The 16,176-nt window shown below is 39.8% G+C and overlaps 2 protein-coding genes across 3 annotated transcripts in view; both read left to right on the top strand.

The window, feature by feature from the left end:
* Positions 1 to 16,176, top strand: part of LOC145435103 (kelch repeat and BTB domain-containing protein 3-like) — a 273,848-nt gene that overhangs the window by 257,321 nt on the left and 351 nt on the right. The gene's annotated exons all lie outside the window — the stretch shown is intronic.
* The window catches only part of LOC145435122 (transmembrane protein 45B-like), a 28,695-nt gene continuing 22,188 nt past the window's right edge, over positions 9,670 to 16,176 (top strand). The window contains exons 1-3 of one of the 2 annotated variants that reach the window (XM_080312395.1): positions 9,670 to 9,901; positions 11,615 to 11,697; positions 13,911 to 14,122. In XM_080312395.1, the coding sequence (XP_080168521.1) occupies positions 9,744 to 9,901; positions 11,615 to 11,697; positions 13,911 to 14,122 (453 nt within the window). In that variant the 5' untranslated portion in view covers positions 9,670 to 9,743. The remainder of the gene's footprint in view (positions 9,902 to 11,614; positions 11,698 to 13,910; positions 14,123 to 16,176) is intronic. The other variant, XM_080312396.1, reaches the window with a different exon arrangement.

The raw sequence follows: 16,176 nt of genomic DNA, 5'->3' as shown, positions 1-16,176 counted from the left end.
TTAGTGAATCTCTTTGATTACAGCAGTTCAGTATTTTAATTGAAGCTTATAGGCCCATTGTTGCCCATTGGTTACAGAAAGTGCCTCGTAATTAAAACAATCTAGTAGGTTTTATTAGACCGCACCTATCAATTGAAATGGTGACATTGGTGTCAAATTTACAGGGTCTATCATCGCTGTAATTAAGCGCCGAATTGCTACCGACACTACAAGTAGCCTAATATATCCAGATCCCGTGATGCAGGAGATATTTAGCTCGGATGTTAGGACAATTTCATTCACAGAAGGGATGCAAACATATCCCAAAACTACTTCATACAAAATACAATGTAAAAATAGATTTCCCAATAAAGCTGTTTAGTAGAACTGGTCTAGAAACATAACTACTCACTAGGGCTCTTCAAAAATGGCTTTTTCTCAAATCGCACTGGCTACTTGATAACATTGTTAGGTTACCTAATTTAAGCCTACACACCAAATTTGGTTCAATTCCAACCAGTAGCCGCATTGCTACAGGAGAAGACAGTTTCTATTTATTATATAAAAATAAATAACAAAAAATTTGAAAATTTTCTGTTCACCCCATGAAAGCGTTAGGTTGTCAATAGAATCGATGTTCCACAAATTTGGTTAAATTTCAACCAGTTGAAGCGGAGTTATCGCCGTCGAAAAATTTGGATTATGAATAAAATAGTATTTACGGTGACCAATTCTTTAATTATTTATTATAGTAGTGCCCACCGTAAATAGTTTAACAATGCATGTTTGACAATGCATGCGCATGGACATAATAAGTAAATACCGCGTAATATATTTTCCGTATTCATGATTCGTAATCTATTGTTAAACTATTTCCCCTTGGCAGACGTTGGTAACTCTTAAATTGACGCAGGAGCAAGCAAAACCACTCAAATAGTGAAAGTAGGGCAATCTAAATCTGTAATTACGTAATGTAGAATCAATTCATTACTGACCATCATCATCTATTGCTGTGTCACGCTCAAACCTATGTCCTACATTTAAAAGCATGCAAACACCTGTACCCTCTTTTGTTGATGTCCCGGTTTCACACTTGACTTGTCATTCCTAATAGTGTTGGTACAGCAAAGAGGGTGGTCCTCTTCGCAGCCCAATGGAAAACTTACACCATCACAAATAAAACAGGAAACCCGGCTAATATAAACATCTTGGAACTGCGAATTCCCCTCCACGGTAAGCGTAACATAGTTCGAATAACTTCACGACGGGGACTATCGGAGGATGATGCATTGGCTATTATTATATGGACGGTGAGTTGCGCGTGAAAACTTATTAAAGGAAGGAGTTACAAAATCGCGAGTCGTCATGAACTGTCATGCACTCGTGTCAACGCGTATCAGATTTTGGACAGTGTTAAACGTACAAATTTTCAGAACCTATATCTAGAATTCTAGATTCATTCCGTCGCTGTGAAAACATAGGCTAGCTAGTGTACATCGATAGATTGGTTGTTCCTAACATGTAAATGGTCAATGGTTGCAATGGTCAGTGACGAATTATAGGGAAGGATGATCAATTAGTAGATATTAAAACCAGTCTACATTGTTCACTGGATTATTGGCTATGCTTCATCCGTATCGTATTGTATTCTTGGATAGACGAGTGGGCTGGAGCCCTGGAGGTAGGGATGGTGTGACCGTGAGGTTCACCTTAGCGTTCTGTGTGTGAACCTCAGAAATTTGGAGATTCACGTTCACAAACAAACCTTTGTAGGGTCTGCGCTGTTTACCGTTCACATATATTACAATTTTCACGTCATTATTACATCTTTGGTTGATATTTATTGCATTTCAACTGCGGGCCACTACATGCATGGCGCTGGCAGCATGATAAATCAACACTAAGCGAGAGTGCACCTTGTCAATCTGAAAAATTTTACTTGCTTTGTTACAAAAGTTTGCTCGAATTATCCATCTTTCCGTTTGTGAATATTTAGTGAGTCTCTGCTGTGAGCTTGGCCCGCAATCACACAACATCAAGAGCGAAATACGCTACATTTAGGTAGTCATCGAATGATGCTTTTTCAACCAAATAAATGAAATTGATATCGATGTCTGATGTAAAAATCTAGCTAGCGTACGGGGTCCATCTCGATTTCATATGTTCATTGTATCATAAAAACCAAATCCGTGCGATTGGGTTGTTGGCTACTGCTGTATAACTTTTTAATGGGGTAATATCGGTAGCAAGTATAGAAACCCTCAACATCAACGTAGCAACAACGCCGAGTACATTGTCCGGTCTGGCCTAGACCGTTAAGTCGTAAGCTTATATTCCTTTGCAAGTCCTCGTCGAAATTGCTGGCAAAGCGACGGAAGATATTGATTTTATGGGAATATTATATTATTTGATTACTTCGTTTGAAACTTTTGGCGACGTTTAAAAAGCCTACCTACTTCAGCATTGTGGCATTATGTAACCCGAGTCGTCGCTAGCTATCGTGTACATTAATATATCACTTAACTGAAATGTAGGGTTGGAATTAGCAATATGAGGTGATGTGACGTCATGAGGTTCACGTTCGCGTTCACACTGAACCTTTCAAAAATGTTCGGGTTTACACGAACCTGAACGTTTCAGAGGTTCACACCATTCCTACCTGGAGGGTGATACAACGATTTCATGACGAAGCCGCTGTTTTTTTTTGCTACTTGCACCCTTTCTAGCGCTGATCTATTGGTTTCGCGCTGGTCTTATCAATAGATTGCAATATGCCTGCGAATATATATGTTCTAAAACGGGGACAATCCAGTCGAAGATGAGTTAGTATAGTTGGATACTGCATATTGTCAATTTAACATGTAGGTAGGTAGCCTATATCAATGTTGTATGGAGTGGATAAGTGAGTTCGCCAATAGAGAGAACTTAATCATTCGTAGTCTCCACACGAATACATCAGTAGAACCTACACCAGTGATTACCGATCGCGGCTCTCAGAGCCGCATGCGACTCTGACTGGACTCTAGATATGCCACAAAATATACTAGAGGCAGTTGTTATTTGTTTCTATGGATAGTTATAGTCAATTTCTGACTGGACTCTAGATATGCCACAAAATATACTAGAGGCAGTTGTTATTTGTTTCTATGGATAGTTATAGTCAATGCTAAAAAGAGGGATATTAGTATTGTCTGAAGTCGTCAAAAGCCGCCTCTGAAAACCGGGAAAGAGAATTTTTGCAGACTAGCGTCAAACGCATGGATGAATAGAATACCCCTGCATCTTGAGTTCTGCTGGTCATGGACCTTGTTTAGAACGTATCTGTGGAGAGTAAATTTCGACACAATTCAACTCACATCAAAATATAGGCTGAAGTATAAATTGCAATAAGTCCGACAGCCTATTACTCCGCGTATTTTCCATAATTCATGATTAAATCGGTCAATGATATTGCTAGTTGCATGAATATTGCTATAGATTTTCAGTCCTTTCTCAGCCAACGTAATCGGTTTTACCGGTAGAGCTACGTGAGGTGTTGTCTTCGAAAATTTAGGGTACGTAATTATTAATTAAACATATTCGGGCGGGACCGTTGGTGCAATTACGCGTTGCAGTTGTTGTTTCGTGACCGCCTGTCTGTCATGTCAAAAGATATTGAAATCGCTAAAACGTACCAAACTAAAAGACGCACACGATTCCAAATCGGTATTTCTTAACTGACGAATAATGTTTCTCTGCGGGATGGCATTTGTCGTGTGGGGTTCGGATTGCCAGGACAGGAACTATGGTTGCATTTAAAACGAACGGTGTTTTAAACAAAGGCCTTCAAACGATTTTTTTTAAGTTTCTACATTATGCCATAATTGTGTAAATGTAAATACTTTTCAAACAACATGTTGTATGAGCCTAACGGACCATAACCTCCCGATATAGCCGACGTATATCGATATGAAATGGCTGGAAGGTATATGACACGGCTCCGATCCGACTCCGGCCGTATCAGAAAAAATATGATACTGGCTCCGGTCTGGCTCCAATCAAAAATGAAAAATCCGGACGGATATGAAATCCGCCTCGGCCCATGCTCCGCTTTAGTTGGTACTAATCAGGAACTGGTTAGGTCGTGGCCCGCAATTGTTTCGAAACTTCCAGGTCGATTTCTTTGTTATTCCGCCCATATGTTTGTAATCCTATATTTGGAGTAAAGTTGAGTTTTTCGTTAGTTTGTTGATACGCAATAAATCCTAAAACTTGGACGGTTGAGAATCACTGGAATCAGTATGGATCTGAATCTGAGGCAGAACCAAAAATGCATAATAACATGTTGACATGCTGAAGTACGCAGGCTGAATGAAACAATACAGAACACGATTCCATAAAAATGAACCAGCATTCGCTGAAAAAGTATGTGCCGACATCTTATCCGCCAATGCTCAAACGCAGGATAGTATGGCTATAGTATTCGTACTAAGTCTATTCTTCAGTATTGGATTATACAGGAGAGAGATGAAGGAATTGTCGCCCCTAGTTTGATGATGCTATGGCGTATCGCCAATACGTTGTACGTCGTATGTTTTATATTTAAGATTAGCCATATTATGTCATAGGTTCGCATCATTTCTTTAGTATCAGTGGCCTACTGACTATAAATGATTTAAATGGGTGATCCACTTGAAAGTTTCGCGTCAGTTCGTCGTGTAACATTTCCACTCTGTTTTTTTGTAATTCAAACATTCGTTAATTCCGTGTGCTTTTAGGTGCTAATTCCTGTTCAATGGAAGTTCAAAAGAGCCCTTTCCAATTCTGGGCAGTATGGACCAAACGTGAAGATTGGCAGTTATGCTACAGTTATGTTACTTTTTCAAGCTATTTAGTTGAACTCATTCAAACTACTCAGATGAGCCGTTTATTGTATGTAGCTTTGGCCTGCCTTGAATTGAACATTTGAAATGTAAACGCGAACACAATCCGAGCAAATTCTTCAGATCTAGCTCGTTCAAGTCACAATATAATGCATGGGAGTGTTTGCTAAGAAGCGTTACAATATATTAAGAATTAGGTAGCCCCTTATAGTCATTGTTGGTGTGAATTTCGCGTAAGATCTATACCCGTTATTTTCTCTATTGCCCTTGTTTCCTCACTTACCCCTTTTCATCCTAACATCCATCGATCATCGATGTCAAAAGGTATTTGAAACAATAATTTGAAGGGGACAAGTGTTGTGAAGAAGAACGTGAGTCACAATAGAATGTTCGGCTGTCATTCAAACCTTATACAGTCCTAGTCCTTCCCAGGAACTTTCAACTTTAATCATAATAAGAAATCAATTCAGCATACCAGACATCCCTTCATTTAATGTCAATGTTAGTTTAACGTAATGAATTTCAGAGTATTCCGTCTTCGTTACAAGACTAACGATGCCTTGGAGCCTGTCCATTCGTCGAGTGATATAGGTCAGACCTTCACCCACAGACAGCGTTATGCACTCCACCACATTAATAACTCGAACGCGCCTGATTCTACGTTGAGTGGATTCTCAACTTTCGGAATCGACATTCACCCTGCTTAGCGTGGAGGTTTGAAACTCCAAGTGGTACATATTTGGTTCGATCGAGAAATAGCAAACTGATGCACAGATAGCGAATAATGCAGTGAAATTAACACGGAATTGTGCCAGCTATCATTGACGGTCAACTATAACTACTGGTTGCTTGAGCAGCTCTAGTTCTCGTAGCTTATTTAAAAAGATGACTTCCCGAACAAGTAGTTGGGGTGATGACTTGTTATACCGGTGTTTTGATGTGTAATGTTCTTGCAACCATTGCTAGCCCGTAGTTTTAGTTCGTTATTTGCTGATGTTTAATGGTCGTTAGTTTTAGTTCTGGTTGTTAGTTTCGAAAAGTGAGTAGTTCATAGTTCTGTAGTTCTAATTGCGCATTTTGAATATCCAGTATAGTTTGTACGAGTCTGAATGAACGAAGGCCGGCTTGAAGAAACTGGATCGTCATCAAGTATTCCACAGCCTTAAGAGCACAGGGACTCACAAGTTCTGTAGATCAAGTCGATCTGCCATACAAGAGGCAACATATATTATCGGGCGCACATCCGCCTGTGGATATACGGGCATCGGGCATGCAACGCAATAGCCTGCAACACTTTAGTAGGATACAGTTATACGATAAAGGGCCGAGTGCATACTTGGACAACTTGATAGCTAATTCTAGTTGTCAAATTTGACTAATCAGATCGAAATGCCGGTAATCGAATACTAATCTAATTATTGAAATGTTCCTATGCTCTAATTACAATTCTAATCTAATTTCTGGTGTTCGTGAGAATGCTACTGGTGAACCGTATCGTGCGGAAGGAGCCAAGCTTAGCTTGGTGCAGAGACATTTGTCATTCTCATGCTTATGAGATTGCACTTTTATTTTGGTTTCCAAGTTATTGCGAATATTTACGATTAAAATGTAACTGTAATTATAATTATAACCTAATTTGGAAAAGAGGAACATATTCCAGCTTTCCAAGTTCGGTTGAGATCGGTTAGGGTTCGATGTCGCGTTAAGTTAATGTTAGGGTAAGGGTTACTTTTTGGATATGAAGTCTTCCCATACTCGATTGCAATTTTGATTGTGTCGGATGCTCAAATGTGGTACAGCCCGGTATTACATGACCGATGCTATGTTTGACATGTCCTAGTAAGCACTTTGAATTTCACCGGGGCCTCGATGTCATTAAGAGTATATTCTTTCATACTGGTATTAAGAAGTAGGAGATGACGAATTATGGACAAGTGACATTATAGTTAGCTTGTATTCTTTAGTCTTGGAGAAGACCTTCTCGCATATACACACTACACAGCCAAGTATATATTTGTTAGTACTGCAAACGGAACTATATTCACAACAGGTTTGCGCCGATTCGTGATATGAAAAGCATTATATATCGAGGATTTCAAGGCAACGCAAATATAGTCCCGTGTTAATCATCGCAGCTCGTACCATATTTACCATATTACACAATCTAGATATCGTCCGTGTACGTGACCCACTATATTGTTTAGTAATGGTAACTAATTAACTGTAAGGTGCCCCATAGACGATATATTGAGTTTGGACACCGCCCAGTACTAACGCAAATGCAGTACAATATCGTGGATAGATACATAGCTTTTGTGAATTTTATTTTATCACAAACATAGAGTCGCATCAACAAGAGTAAATCGTGTTTGCTCGGTAAACGACGAATTGTCTTAAGGGAACAGTAAACTCGTGACCATCGAACATATTCACATGCCATCGTGTTGACATTCGTTGGTCAGCAATATGCCTTCTCGAAAACGCGGTTATATTTATATAGACACGAAATGTGCTCGCGTGGGTCAGTCTTGAATGAGTAAACGGGAGGGAAAGAGTTCACAGACGCTATCGGGACATTGGTATAATTTCACGATCTCTAATGTCGTAAATAATGCGGCAGAAATAGAGAATTTCACATCACTATACTACTGTTCCGTGGGTAGAAAGCAATTCTCATTGCCTGAGTCTAGTACGAAAGCTACACTGCATTCATTGGCGCAGCGATATGAATTTCATCCTACAGTTTGAAAGAAAGACTATTGTAATAATTAGTCGTGCTTAATTAGTGCGGGTTGATTGGAGCATATATGTAGAGCTTAGCAGCGCGTAGGCTTAGAATCTTCAACGTCGTAATTTCAGGACAGTGACACCAGTGAGAGATGTAGTTTTGATGCCGAACTAATCACAGAAAGAGTCGTACATATACACATACACAATTTGATACAAACTAGGAATAATACTGGTTCGATTCAGGGTAAATTTAGTTGCCGACTGACACTATACACGAGATGCTCTTCCTGCATCTTCTGCGCTATTAGTTGCTTCGAGTGAATAGGACTTAAATCAGTTCATCGATCAACCTTCAAAACGGAGCATGCAGCCGATTTTGTAATCTGCTAAGAATATTTTACCGATCATTCATGACATACTCAACCCACCCATCCTTATCGGCGTGGGTCGTTTGCAATGAATTTTAATCGAAAAATCAATACTAAGACTGGAGCTACCGTCAACGTAGAAATCGCGAATGGTTTAGCTCAGGGACGGGCAACGTACGGCCCGCGAAGGGATTTCGACCGGCCGGCAGAGAGTTTGTACCCTGAAAGTATTGACAAATTTTGTGCGTCACAGAATGAATCCAAGTTTGCCAACCTGAGAAAGATGGATATGAAACTAATTGATCTGTTCAGGTGTAAATATATTTTTGATCATAAACATTAACATGAAAAAGCTGCGTTCCTATCTGACTGATATTCACTCGTTCACGTGCAGTCTTTACTAAGGGTTTCTACATAAAACATGCAGCCATAGTTCGAAGAACTTGATGACAACTTGGACCGACCACAGATGTCTGATTGACTTCCGCAGCTACTGATAATGAATTCGTTAAATTCCGTATTTGGTCCCTATGCTTTAATCTTAAAGTTTACATTAAATACGATATTTTCCTCGTATAGGTGGATAAATACGCGATTAGTGTAAATATTCTGTAATCCGGCCCGCCAAATACTTCATTTTCCCATATCCAGCCCGTCGACCGGAGAAGTTGCGCGCCCCTAGTTTAGCCCATCCCTCGCGTCATTATAGGGACATGAAACACGACTCTATTACGCCTAGATGTGGATATTCAACTTTGAAGTTACCTATCAATCACGAATAATTTAAAAACTTACTCTCAATCGAGAAATTTGATTGGCATTTTCGTTTATCTCTTTTAAGATTCGACTCGCCCCTTTCTTAAAATCATCATCATCTACTAATTGGAAACTTCGTGACCTCATTCAACTGTACATTTGGTACATTCTTCGTGTCATGAATTAAATTACTTTAACGGCGTGATGCCTTGTTGAATCCAAAACGTAACCCCATTCGACCACTCAACAACGCTTACTCAGATGTATCAGATATCGATGGATCATAATCGTTCATAGGCCTATAGGCAGTTTCAAGATTGTCACGCCAGTAAATATATTTCTAAATGAGCATCGTATTTCTCTGTCATTAGATCAACGATGTAGTAGCCCATCTTTTGTTAGGGGGAATTAAACTATATTTAACAACGGATTATAAAAAGCAGCTACTTCGAATTCGCCGTATCTGTAGTAGTCACGTTTAGGGATTGGTATGATACGTGCAAAGTGAAAAGGTAAACATGTAGCGGTGTAGGTGTCTTGGTGCGTGATACCCGTTGCTAATACGGAATAGTAATTGAACATCACAGATTATATAATCTTATATCTATTAGAAGAGCTTCTTGGAGGTACAGAACTTCAATATACATTTAATATACATTTCATACACATACATATTCAACATACATTTATATCTATTAGGACAATATCAACCAATCAATCCCTAAAGCAAACTTTGAAATATTTGAAATCATACAGTTTTAGACGTAATGCATTGAATATCATTTTGAAAATACGACTTTATTTTATTGTTGTATGGTTTATCAGCAGAATATATCGTAGTATTTATTAAACGGGAATTTTATTACCAATATAGTCGCCCTGATAACAGAATGTGCAAAATGTGGATGCGTCTAGTATACAAGTTTAACGGCCTGGCCACGGGAGTAATTTCGCTCTATGTTATCAGCACATTGCAATTTCACCATACTGTACATCAATTCCAGACGCGTTGCTTTTGTAAATATATTTATTGTGACTGTGTTACGAGATGGGTACTTGGGAGGGACATATTTCGCCCGGTTTCGCCTTCTACACCTTTGGAATAGTGTTCTGCGTTCAAAATTCATGGCGGTACCTATCGAAAGGCCGAAAGTTTCCCCAAAATCAAGCGTCCCGGCGAGGAGTGTTTGGAAAGGTCTGCGGCAGGTAATACGAGCAAACGATCGAATTCTATCAACAGGGTCGCATCGAATACTACTTTTGTTCGGCCACTCCGAAATGTCCGCGTCTTCCCATAGTAGCTGTTAAAGCTCTGCGTGTTTTTCCACTTACTTCTCACTGCCATGGCAAAGGTAAGGTGTTCTCGTAGAAATAACGCCGTAAATTCCTACTTAATTACTAGTACAAGCATCAATTTCTAATGCGTAAAAACTGCTTCAAATGGACGTACAAAATGAAAGGTCCGAAGAGCACTCAGGTAGTTTCAATAAGTTGATCGGGGGTCGCATGCTCTTTATAGCAGATTATCGTAGGTGGATACTTTCGAAATTGAAAGATGTATCTTCGCCACCAATGGAAAAAGACTAATGGCACTGTGAATAGCTAGAATACTCTAACATTTATTTAGGTACCGTGATGCCGGGGCTGTTTCACGCGGTCTCCATGACAATTACGCCGAAAAAGGGCTATAAACTTATTCCGAAACTGCTTTCTACTTTTCACGGCCGAGAACGTAAGTAGTAAGTAGTTTGCTGAAAAACTATTCAAGTTAAAGTGGAGATGGCCAAAAACATAATCGTTTCACGGGTGGGTGTCTGATTTCAAAGACGACTTCAAGTCGTTTCGACACCTTCCTATCTTGTCATTGTACCGCAGTCTTGTGGTGTTTCGAATTGATGAAAATTCCTAATAAACTGAACTGAACAAAAAGTTTTGCAAAAACCATCTTGAGTACTGCAAAGACGCAATAGTTTTTCGATACTCACCACATCTGGTCTTGTGTGTGTCTAGAACAGGGGAGGGCAACGCGCGGTCCGCGACGGGATTTTGAGCGGCCCGCACACAGTTTGAGTTCTTATGCATACATGATAATGAGGCCCGCGGGTCTACATGCATTTTCGAGCAAACATTTGCAATCATGAACACCAACAAGAAAAAGCTGCGTTCCAATCTAACTGACGTTCACGCGCCGTCTTTAATAAGGGTTTGTAGTTTCTACCATCCGAGTGATCCGACCTGCAGCCAGAGTTCAAAGAACTTGTTGACAAATTTGATCGACCACAGTTGTCTCGTTGACTTCAACAGCTTTTGAAGTACACTACGTTAATACAGTCATAAAGTAGTATACTGATTCTGGTCTATATGATTTAAACTAAAAGGCTACATTAATTACGACGTGGTACTTGTTTAGGTGGATAAATACGTGATTAATGTATCGATTCATGAATCCGGCGCGCCAAGTACTTCATTTCCCATATCCGGACCGCGGACTCGAGAAGTTGCCCACCTCTGATCTAGAAATATGTATTCATGGTGTTGTAGTTCTCATTTCGTCACAAGTGTACGTGAGAACCTGAGTAGATTTGGTTCAAAGATTCGACACCGTGAAGCCTATCGATATCGATGTAACCACATCGATATTCGAAAATATCAGGAGAAACCAACTTCCAAGATACGATGGACACATATGACAGCGTGATTTGATATCCGCCTGATAGAAAATGATAAAATTCGCCGCAATTCCCTCATCTATGAATAGTCTATATACGGTAAACAACGTAACAAAAACTGTATGCAATCAATGGTATGATTCACCGCCTACTAAAAGCTAATAATGCCCGCCCATAATATTGGATATTCTCATCCGGCCGGTCATTATTAGCCTAGCAACAGTAAACACTGATTACTTGTATTCATCAGGTTAAAAGGCGTGCCTCTCGATGCTATAATGAAGATCGTTTACGGATTTGGAGCGGCCATGGCTGAACTCTTCTACCCGCCAGGTACGGTTACGAACCAACGGATTGTTTGGTCTGTGCGAGCTGAATCAACAAGTGTGTTACACGGTTAGCGGGCAGTGACCTATTAGAAATAGAAATATCTCCGCTAGGATTCAATCGTCAATCTCTACAGCATCAAACTTACGTACATACCATCGCAACGAATACCTATGGGAAGGATCATCTGTTTAGGATTCATGTATCCACTGCTGCACTTCCCAGCTAATCATAATCATAATCATAATATTCTCTCATTTAGTCTACCTTCTATCACTCTCGGGAATGATGCGAGGTCGCGGGATAAATGGCGTGTCTGATAAACATTCGTGTTTAGTAACGCAATGTGTTTCTCGATGTAGGTCTCCAACTTTCGAATGCAATGGGTCATCATCATCACCATATTTATGGTGTAATCATCGAGTTTCTAGTGACGTGGCAATAGTGGCATCATACCACAGAAATCTCGAGTGGCGGGTTTCCGTAGTATTGCAACGACAATGTGATGCAGTATATCTATCCGCAGTCATGTGCACATAACTAGAATTAAAGCCAGATCATATCCATTTTGCGAGAATACTTTCCATGTTCGGATGATGTAATTACATAGCGTAAATAGATCCGTAATCTGAACTGTAGAATCTAGTCCAAGAATAAGTGGTCATTAAGATAGTAGATCTACTTTACGTGAGTACTCTTGTAGGTTTTGCCCGCATGCACTACCTACCAAGCCGTTATGATATGACACTACTTCTCCTTCTACTAGCCCAGCTATTTTTTCGGCAAAGCATGTTACTTTTGACAATGTGGATTTTGAAAACTAGAATGTACTTTAGGGATACGTTTGCATCCTTTTAAACTTGACATTCTTTCGAATATTATATAAATTTGTAGCGTCAATAATAATTTTGAGATAATCGCAAAATTGCAATTTCAAAAGTTTCCATCTCAGACCCACTGCTAAAAGATTATGCGAACCCTCGACCAAATGTACTTTTTGAAACTACCTGCTTGATTTCTACTTCCAAGTGAAGCAGAATTTAGGTGTCTTGGAAATGGGAGGATGGAATATAAATGTATGCAGTTGATTTTACGTCTACTCGAGAAACAACGCTGACTGTGTTGCCCACTTTTGATCAGTGTTGGGATCAAGTCACTACCTTCGAGTCACGAGTCATCTCGAGTCATTGCACATTTTGACTCGAGTCAAGTCAAGTCAATCGATTTTCGAAGGTGACTCCAGTCAAGTCAAGTCAAGTCAAGTCAAGTCACGAGTCAAGTCACAATTCAAGTCATAGTAAATTTTCGAAGTATGAGTCATTATTCAAAGTCATTACATTTTGCTCGCAGCATGAAGGAAAGATTAATTGACTATTTATCTTGAATCAAATAACGAATATGAAGTTAAATACATGCACCACTCACGTACACGTAGAACTGCTAATAAAATACATGAATAACTGTATAGCTACATGTTATAGCCTGTTATTAGCATCCAAAATTGAGGATCGAATACGAAGCCTCGAAAAGTTGGAACAAATCGATATCGTACAATACACAATACCCAACCATCCATACATCCGTGAGAATATAAGCGCATAAACTATATTCGTTCGATTTAGATCATACAAGAGGATTGGTAAGTGTGAGCGCTATGTGAAAGGTTAGCACTGTCCACTGAGCCGTCTAAGAAACAGAGACATGTTACTATTAGATTAATCTACTACTACTACTACTACTACGACAACGTAAGCTGTGATAATTTCGTTCGCAGTCAATTTATTTGTGATATAACAATGAAGGATCAGTGAAACGTACTATCAGTGAATAACCGGTTGCTTTCACAAGTGACACCGGCGTTTCGCGAACAATCCGAACATACACAAGATGCAGAGATACAATCCGAACATACACAAGATGAAGAGATACAATCCGAACACACACTAGATGCAGAGATTTAATCGACAACGTTTACTTGATGACTCGAAATTGACTCGTGAATTTTGCTCCGAGTCACGAGTCAATCCACATTTCTGAAGCGCCGAGTCAAGTCAAGTCAAGTCATTTTGGCAAAGTGACTCGAGTCAAGTCAAGTCATATGAAAAAGGTGACTCGAGTCATCCCAACACTGCTTTTGATATCTAGATAGCCCAGACTTGAACTCCACGTGAGCTATAAGCCACGAAGAATTATGAAATCTCACAATCTCATATCTACAGGAACGAACAAGCTCGTGATGATGGAAAACGGTCATTGGGTACACATGCCCGAGTGGCAGCACTTCACAATGTATAGCATGTTCATGATCAGTGGCATAGTAGACATTGTAAGCAAGAAGTGCTTGAGACGACGAGAAGAAACGTTGGAGAAGGCAATCGTTGCGATGGCGTTTTACATCACGGCCATGCTGCTATTCTACCACCAGCACGGAGTATGTTGACTTGGATTTGATCGATTGGAATAATCATTACCTGTAATCTGGAGTCCGCTCGGAGACGGTACTTCTACACTTCCAGGGTACTCAAATAGGGTTCACCTACTTGTACTACTTATACGAGTAGTTATGTATTGAGTCTACTTACACTTATACTTAAACAAATATGGCGATATCGAAGGCCTCGCATTCATTTTTTTACTCTCAACATAATTTTTCAAACAGATAAAATAGAGTTTATGCGCCTATTCGTCAAATATCGGTCCTGACACACGAGAATTGAATCAAGTAGGCCTATAATACAGAATGTCTCCGGTCATATTACTTGGTTGATTCATGCGCAATGACTCGAGTACAAGTATAGTCACTGCACAAATTGTCACTCGAGTCGAGTCGACCCATTTTCCATTTAAAAAATGACTAGAGTCCAGTCGAGTCAACGAAAAATTGTGATTCGAGTCTGACTCGAGTCATTACAACCCTGCTTCCTCCGGATCGGGCGCCTTCCACTGATAGAGAACGATTCACAGTCTCTAATACACGATAACGAGATGGTACAAATGCGTGCGATTTGACAGTATGGTGTCGGAACAATATCGCCCAGATCTTTCGGGCAGAACTTACCTGTGAATCGATGCAAATCTACCGGAAAAATACTTTTGACAAACAGGATTGGCATGTACAAAATGACTACTTTACTATCAAAGACTACTCTCAAAGACAGTGAGTCCTAGCATACATCGCAATTTCTGTATACTACGACACTCTGCACAACACATCTATCGTTTCGTGAGTATATTATAGTTCTCCGTGGAGCAAGGTATACTGCAACATCGCAAGACATCTGTCATTCACCCACTGATACACGAATAGATACCCACCAGCTGAAATTGCGTCGGAGTTGTGCATATCATTATTCCGACACAGCCGTCGGTACAAGATAATATAATCACAATCCCAAGCAAAACCGTCGAGATCCCATAGATACGGACAGTCATTAGTAGGCTAGCTTTGAAAGTTGAAATTTCAGCCGTTGTCGACCGTGTCGACTATCTTGTGTACATTTAGTATTTTCTTTTAGTATTCGATTACAGGCTACGCCACTCACCGAGAGCTGTTTGTGATGTTAATATGCCGTAAGAATGAAGTGGGGCAATCGATCACACGTACAAGAACAATTATAAACTTCTCCCACCTTTCTCTGTAAATATGTAGCAGCACATTACTTGGAGTGCGGTTAAGGTTATGAATTATTTGAAATTTGAGATCAAAACTTGTATAAACCACGCGGTTGTGGGGGGAGTTGATGTTTTTGGTAAATTGTGTTTCTTTAGACGGATAAAAATAATAGAACTGCTGAATATGCGATTATTATTATTATTGTTAAGAAACAATGCGCGTATATCACGATTGTCGACCCCTGTCATTTCACATCTCACATTAAATGACGCCCTCTGACATGACCTTCAAGTCAATAACGTATTTTTCTCCGACGTTTACGTTTTCCATTGTTTTATTATATTCTGCGATGCTTGATTTCGTGACTGGATGACCCGGCGTAAATAAAGGGTCCCTGACGGCCATTCACACTTTGAAAACGTGCGTAACAATGACGGACGATTGTCTGCGCGTGCCAACTGAAAGAATTCTATGGTTACAGTTCTAGTTCGTTTTGCGCCTTGATGGGCCCCTTTGCACAGCAAAAGCGGAATTGCTTGGTCACGAGAAAGTGTAAAATGTTAGCTTTAGCCGGCGCGAACTTATTCAACCTCTTCGGATTATGACGTTCTGGGACCTATGGATTCTGAATGTAAATCCATCCCATAAGCATGCTGTCTAATTTGCCGACCCTGCTATCGCAGAAGTTAATATAATTCTATAAATATATATCAAAAATAATATTTCCAATCAAAGATAAATAAAATAAAATTTCACGTTTTACCTACTACCCATGAAATTGTTAGGTTATCTAAATACGATGCATAGCAAATTTTGTTTAATCACAACTCGCAGAAGCGAAGTCAATAGACTAGAGAATTTTGGATTTGACA

The sequence above is a fragment of the Botryllus schlosseri genome, chromosome 3 (assembly GCF_051294905.1).
Source record: "Botryllus schlosseri isolate E-star chromosome 3, Bs_hap1, whole genome shotgun sequence".
NCBI classification, from domain to species: Eukaryota; Metazoa; Chordata; class Ascidiacea; order Stolidobranchia; family Styelidae; genus Botryllus; species Botryllus schlosseri.
The sequence above is the reverse complement of the archived record's forward strand: the minus strand, read 5'-3'. Positions and strand labels throughout refer to the sequence as shown.